The sequence below is a fragment of the Marmota marmota genome, unplaced genomic scaffold (assembly GCF_001458135.2).
Source record: "Marmota marmota marmota unplaced genomic scaffold, marMar, whole genome shotgun sequence".
Lineage (NCBI taxonomy): Eukaryota > Metazoa > Chordata > Mammalia > Rodentia > Sciuridae > Marmota > Marmota marmota.
The window spans coordinates 8,502,209-8,508,621 of record NW_026000294.1 but is presented as its reverse complement, the minus strand read 5'-3'; the positions used below and the strand labels follow the sequence as shown (position 1 = coordinate 8,508,621).

Sequence of the window (6,413 nt, the reverse complement as noted above, 5' to 3'; positions counted from 1 at the left end):
AGAATTTGGTCATTTTAGTAACCTTCACTAAAGAATAATAGGAAACATTGGTGAGGTGCACATGTGGAATTACTGAGGCTGATTCTATGAGGCTAGCCACACCTGGGTAAGTTAATATGCATTTAACAGCAGAAGATATAGAAGTGGAAGTAATTGTGTGTATCAGGTCTGGTAGCCTAGCTTGAGGCAGCTGTGCTGCACAAAAGTGTGAGAAATAAATATTTTTTGAACTTTCTCTTTTTTACTTCTTCCATGAAAATTTAGTAACAGTGTAACAATGACATAGATATGAAAAGAATTATTGACTTTTAGGAGGAAAAGGGAGTGATGTGAAAAACAGTAGAAAGGAACAATCCTGCTAGTGAGTTACATGGGTAGAGTGCTGTAGTGGAGCACAAAGTTATAGTCAGGAGGTGGGCTGTGGCACTCAAGGGTGGGATCCAGTGGCAGGAGAGAAGATACTTCCATCTGATCTTCTTGTCCAAGCTCAGGGGCTGAATGGTATTTCAAAATATCCAGCTCAGTCTCCATCAGAAGGGAATCTTTGTTCTTGCTGAGAGGTCTCAGGCTGGTCAAAGAGAAAGAGAAACATGAGTAGTTTGGGATAGAAGAGTACATCTTGTACCAGTGGATGACAAATATGAAGGAAATCCAAAGCATATTTTGAAAGATCATGTTTCTTCTCTATATGATTAAGTTTCTTCATATATTGGGTGGATATGAGGGAATATGGTTGGATTAGTTGACTTTAAAGCTCTTCCTGGCTCTAATATTCTATGACTGGAAGTCTAGATCCTATATAGTTCAACTAGTTCAAACTTGGCTTTAATTGGATGCTTGCTTTTGGAGAAGTCATTATCTCTGGTTCACCTTTTCCTTGTCTTTATAATTACAGGCTTGCACTTAATGGTTTCAAAGAATTCATTCATCTCTGGAAGTTTAAGAAACCATGTGCTCTGATTCTCCTGCATGAGCATTAAAATGTCAGGGGATTCTTGTACAATGGCCTTGTCAATTTCCATCTAATAGTGATGATAGATCTATTGCTAGCTACCATAGTTTGAGCATTCACTATGTATTATGTACATATATTGAGTGTAGTCTCATTTATTTCTCATACAAGTTAAGTACAATTAGTAATCCCATTTAATAGACTAGCAAACCAAATCCCAGAAGCTAGAATTCAAACTAAGATCTGCCTGGTTCCAAGGATTGTGAATAGAAGATGACTATTTACATTTTATTTTGTCTTCCAAATATAAATGTTCCTATTAATGATAAAGAGGTGAAAGTAGGCACTTCAAGGAAACATAACTAGGGTTGAGCCTTCTCAAAGGACCTAAAAGGGTTGATCAAGTAACTGAAACCAACTTAATGTTCAGGACTTCTGAAATTGAGAGAAACTTCCTCGTGTTGAGAATTAGGGACTCCCCTCCATGACCTAATGGGCACCAAGAGAGCTGGGAATAGAGATTGCCTTCTTGACAGGCCTTTCTAGCACAGGATAACTAATGTTACATACTTATATTTCCTGTCTTTTGTCTCACTGCACAGTCTCTTCTCTTTTAAATCTATGCTTACCTTCAGAGATTTTGAAGATAGAACTTTTGACATAATGTTTCTTTTATCTTCTTTCAAAGCTGGCTTTGTAAAAAACCTATTTGCCTACTAATTTTACTCCAGATATTTCTGGAGCAGCGAGCTACATAGCCTATCAGAAAGATCAGTAAAATAGAGGGAAGGGGATGGGGGAGGGAGGAAGAAAGGGAAAAGGGAAGTACTGGGGATTGAATTAAAACAACTTATATTCTATGCTTTTATAATTATATCACAATGAATCCCAATATTATGTATAACTAAAAAGAACTAATAAACATAATCACTCTTGCTCTTCTTTGGGAAATGGATTGGTAGAAAGCTTAATTTTAGTTAGGAGGTTACATTTATGGTATAGCTCAAAGAAGATGGTCACACAGACTGGGGTGTTTTCAGTGGGAGTAGCAAGAAATGGGCATATTTATTGAACATTGAAAATGTTTGAGCCTGGCAAAATGATTAGACATGGCTTGTGTCTTGTGTCATATCCTAAGTCAAACCAATGTGTACCGTTATGTGCCAATGTGTGTCTGTGAGCTAGACTCTGACAAAGAATCCCTTCTACTAGTAGAGTAATGGAGACCAGGAAAATACACAATATGGTCCCATATTTCAAGATAACTCATATTCTAATTACAGAAATAGGACCTCTTCCAGTTTGTAAAAATATTGAAGAAAATTTACAGAGAAGTAGAAAAGGCTAGAGTGGAAGATGAGTATTACAACATAGACATTAGGTTCTTTAAGTACAGGAACTTTATCCTTTTTCCCTATTTCCAGTTTGTGGCACATATTAAGAGAAAAATACATGGATTTCATGTGAGATATACAGAAGCCTCTTCTTTTGAATGCCCTTAATCCCAAACTGTATTATTGTTTAATCTAGTTTCTGAGATGAGTTCAATTTTAATCAGTTTTAAAGGTGAGGACTTTGGTAATGATGTTCAGGATTTCTGTGGCTTATGGGCAATACCTGGAAAGGTGTCTTTCTCACTACTCAATATGCCATATTCTTAATGCCTGTGAGAGGGAAAATTATCTCCTAGGCAATGTATCTTTCACTAATGTGTGTTTAAATCAGAGGTGTTCATCTGTTCTTGAAACTGTATCCCCAAGTAGTGTACTTACAGTAAGGCTGTGATGCCATGTGGCCAGGCATGGGTTTCCAGGCACTTCTGGCTTTTGGTTTTATCCCAATTAAGAACAGTTGCATAGTCTCCTGTATCCTTGAGAGAAAAAGGATAAAAGTATTAGTATACTCTCTGGCACATTGAATCAGGTATCTAAAAGGCTATAATAATTCAGACTACTCTTCTTATTTTTACTAGTATATGACCATCCCTAACTTAAATAGATATCTATGAACATATCTATCCAGTTAAAGATTATTTCTTAGCTTTCTATTTACCTAAATGTGGCTCTGTTATTATATTCTGGACAACCAATTATAAGAAGAAGTGATGTATGTAACTTCAGTGTCACTTTCTAAAACAAAATTGCTAGTCCTTCACTTCCATTCTTCCTATTTTTTTTCAGACTTTTATGCAGATATACTGGTGAGCCAATTTCAACCATGTTGATAAGAACAAACTCTTAGTCTCTAGGAGATTGTGAAAAATTAATATAGAAGGAAACAGGGTTCCTGTACAAACTCCAAAACCTGAGTACTTTTCAACTGTGAAGTAACCCATATCGGTGAAATGTAGTGTGATAAAGAAATATCTCTCCTTTTGACCTCCCATATTTGGAGACATTTTAATTATGGTAGCTTAGCTTAAATATTGACAGAGCTTCTCAGTCAGCAAATAGTCAATATGGAGTCTTTTTAAAATTTTATCAGTAGTTTCTATTTTTAAATATTTTTCAATAGCATGAAGAGAATGAAAGAAAAATCTTTGCCAACTGTACTTCAGATACAGCATTAATTTCCAAGATATATAATGAATTCAAAAACTTAACATAAAAAACAATCAATAAATTGGCAAAGGAACTAAACAGACACTTCACAGAAGAAGAAATATGAATGTTCAACAAATATATTTAAAAAGTTCAACATCTCTAGCACTTAGAGAAATGCAAATTAAAACTATATTGAGATTCAATATAGAGTCTGAAGAGTAGCTGTGTTTCTATTCTTGATTTGTCACATTGATTTGTGACTCTGAGAAAGTCTATGAAATTCTTTGGGCCTGAGATTTTATTTATTTTTAATTCCTTATTAGATTATTAAATAAAGATGAAATAATCTATGTGGAGGTGTTATACAAATGCCCTCATCATACTAAAATACTCTGCCTGGATCAGAGTTACACTATTGATTTAGGATTAAGATTATTGACCTCAGCTTCATAAATCCATTCTGACAGCTGTTTGAAGATCACCTAGTCTTAAATCCAATTTGTGGCTATAAAGAAATAGGCAATGGGGTATGTGAAGTGCCCAGGTCAGGGCACCAGATGCCCAAAACATCTCTGGTATGGGGGTCGTAGCCAGGCAAGAGGGGGCTACAGTGTAGCGGAATGCTTGGGCCAGCACCTTTCAAGCAAACCTAGACCCATACCATTTCCATGCCTCCATGCCTCCATGCCTTACCAATATTGCTTCTTGCTTGTAACAGATTTCAGACTGCTGATTTTTTTTTAAAAAATATCTTCTTCCTTTGATTCACTGGCCCACAGACCAACAGTTATGCCTCAAATCACTGTCCAGAGCTTCTCACAAGTCTTTGCCACAGACTCAATGTTAAACCCACATTGTCTCATGGTGTGGGCACCATCTAACCCAATGAAAATTAAAGCATTGATATCCACTGATGTTCATAGGTCTTTAACACAGACAAACACAGACACACATACTGTAAAAAGAAAAAGAAAAAAGAAAAAACACAGGATTTCTGATTTCCCAGGAAGAATGCTTAAATAATTAGGCATTTTTAAAAGTGGGTCTCTTTTCCACTTTCATAAAATACACTAGTAAGTGTTGGTACCCTCTCCTCTCATGCTAGCTCATTAGTCTCTTTTCTTCTCAAATAGTGGTTTTCCCTGATAGTAAACTCAGCATTGCAGAAGATATTCAAAGGAACCCTAAAAATAGAAGAGCCAAAAAACTAACGCAGAGATCAAGGGAAAATAAATCTTATTAGAAGAGTATACCAGCCAATGAGAATTAGGAACAAGTAAACATAAGACATACTACAAAATGATAGAAAATAATAAATACTTTTCTATAATAACACAATTTAAATGGGCAAAATTATACAAGTAAAGATATACATTGATAAATTGTGTGAAAAGCAAGAACTAATTGTGTTTTCTGCAAGGAACTCATTTTATTTATGAACAAACCTATAATGTGAAAATGAAAGAAGAAAAAATTAAATTCCATGCAAACAGAACCTGAAAGCAAGAGTGGTTATTATCAGGCCTGATGAAGTAGACTTCATGCCTAAATTAATAAGAGACAAAGATGGTTCAACACATTAGAGAAGACAAGAACTCCCCAATATCATTGTAAATATTTTTACTCTAAATGACAATGTGCCCAATTTCATAAAACATGCATTGCTTCACATAAAGGGACAGATGAGCACTGATACAATAATAGTGGCTGATTTAAAAAACACCACTCTCATTTCTATTTAGATAGAAAATCAACAAAGATATTACAGAGCTTAACTATTCTTTATTTCAAATGGACTTAGACATCTACAGAATATTTTATTGAACAAAAATGCAATACACTGTCTTTTCAGCTGTTAATGGGGCTTTCATTGGTGGGCCACAAAGCAAATCTCAGAAAATAAAAAAGGAAGAAAAAAAGAAGTAATTATTTGTAAATTATTGGATCATAATGTGATGAGATTATAATTCAAAAGAAAGAAAAATTACAGATAACAAACATATGAAGATTGAATATTACACTGCTGAATTATGGAAGAAATTGAGAGAGAAATTTAAAAATTTTAGAATCAAAAAAGAATAGAAAGAAGACATACAGAATTTATGGGATATAAGGAAAGAATTTTTAAAAGGAAAGTTTGTAGTTTTAAGTTCCTAAATAATCAGAAAAATCAGAAAATTTTTAATTAACCTAATGCTGCATCTCAAAGTATTAGAAAAACAAGAGGAAACCAATCTCAAAACTAGAAGGAGGAAAGAAATAATAAATTCAAAAATAAAACTAATGAAATAGAGAATAAAAGAAAAATACAAACGATTAATGAAACAAAGATTGGGCTCTTTGAAAAGCCTTAGCTAACTTAATTAAGAGAATAAGAAGACACTAATTAATAAAGTCAGAGTTTGAAAAGAAAATATCAATATTGACACCACTGAAACTCAAAGGATAATTGATGACTAATATGAAAACTTACACTCCAATAAATTGGAAGATACAGAAGAAATACAAATGGTCAAAAATATATGAAACAATGTTGAACATCCCATGAAATCAGAAAAAAATGATAATTAAAATTACACTGATATTTTATCACACTCCAGTTAGAATGGCAATTATCAAGAATAAAAGTAACAATAAATGTTGGTGAGGATATGGGGGAAAAGGTGAACACATAAATTACTGGTGATAGTGCAAATTGATGCAACCACTTTGGAAAGCAGTATGGAGATTCCTTATAAAACATGAAATGGAACCACCATTTGACTTAGTCTTTCTACTCTTTGGCTTATACCCAAAAGATTTAAAATCAGCATACTACAGTGACTCAGCATCATCAATGTTTATAGAAACTCAATTCCCAATAGCTGAGCTATGGAACCAACATAGGTGATCTTTAATGGATAAAAGGATAAAGAAAT

General features: G+C 34.0%; 1 protein-coding gene across 1 annotated transcript in view; it reads right to left on the bottom strand.

The window, feature by feature from the left end:
• Positions 1-219: 219 nt before the first annotated feature.
• Positions 220-6,413, bottom strand: part of LOC107155639 (vascular endothelial growth factor receptor kdr-like) — a gene marked incomplete at its 5' end in the record, with an annotated part of 118,367 nt that continues 112,173 nt past the window's right edge. The window contains 2 exons of the mRNA XM_048797237.1: positions 220-568; positions 2,725-2,822. Coding sequence (XP_048653194.1) covers positions 367-568; positions 2,725-2,822 — 300 coding nt within the window. The remainder of the gene's footprint in view (positions 569-2,724; positions 2,823-6,413) is intronic.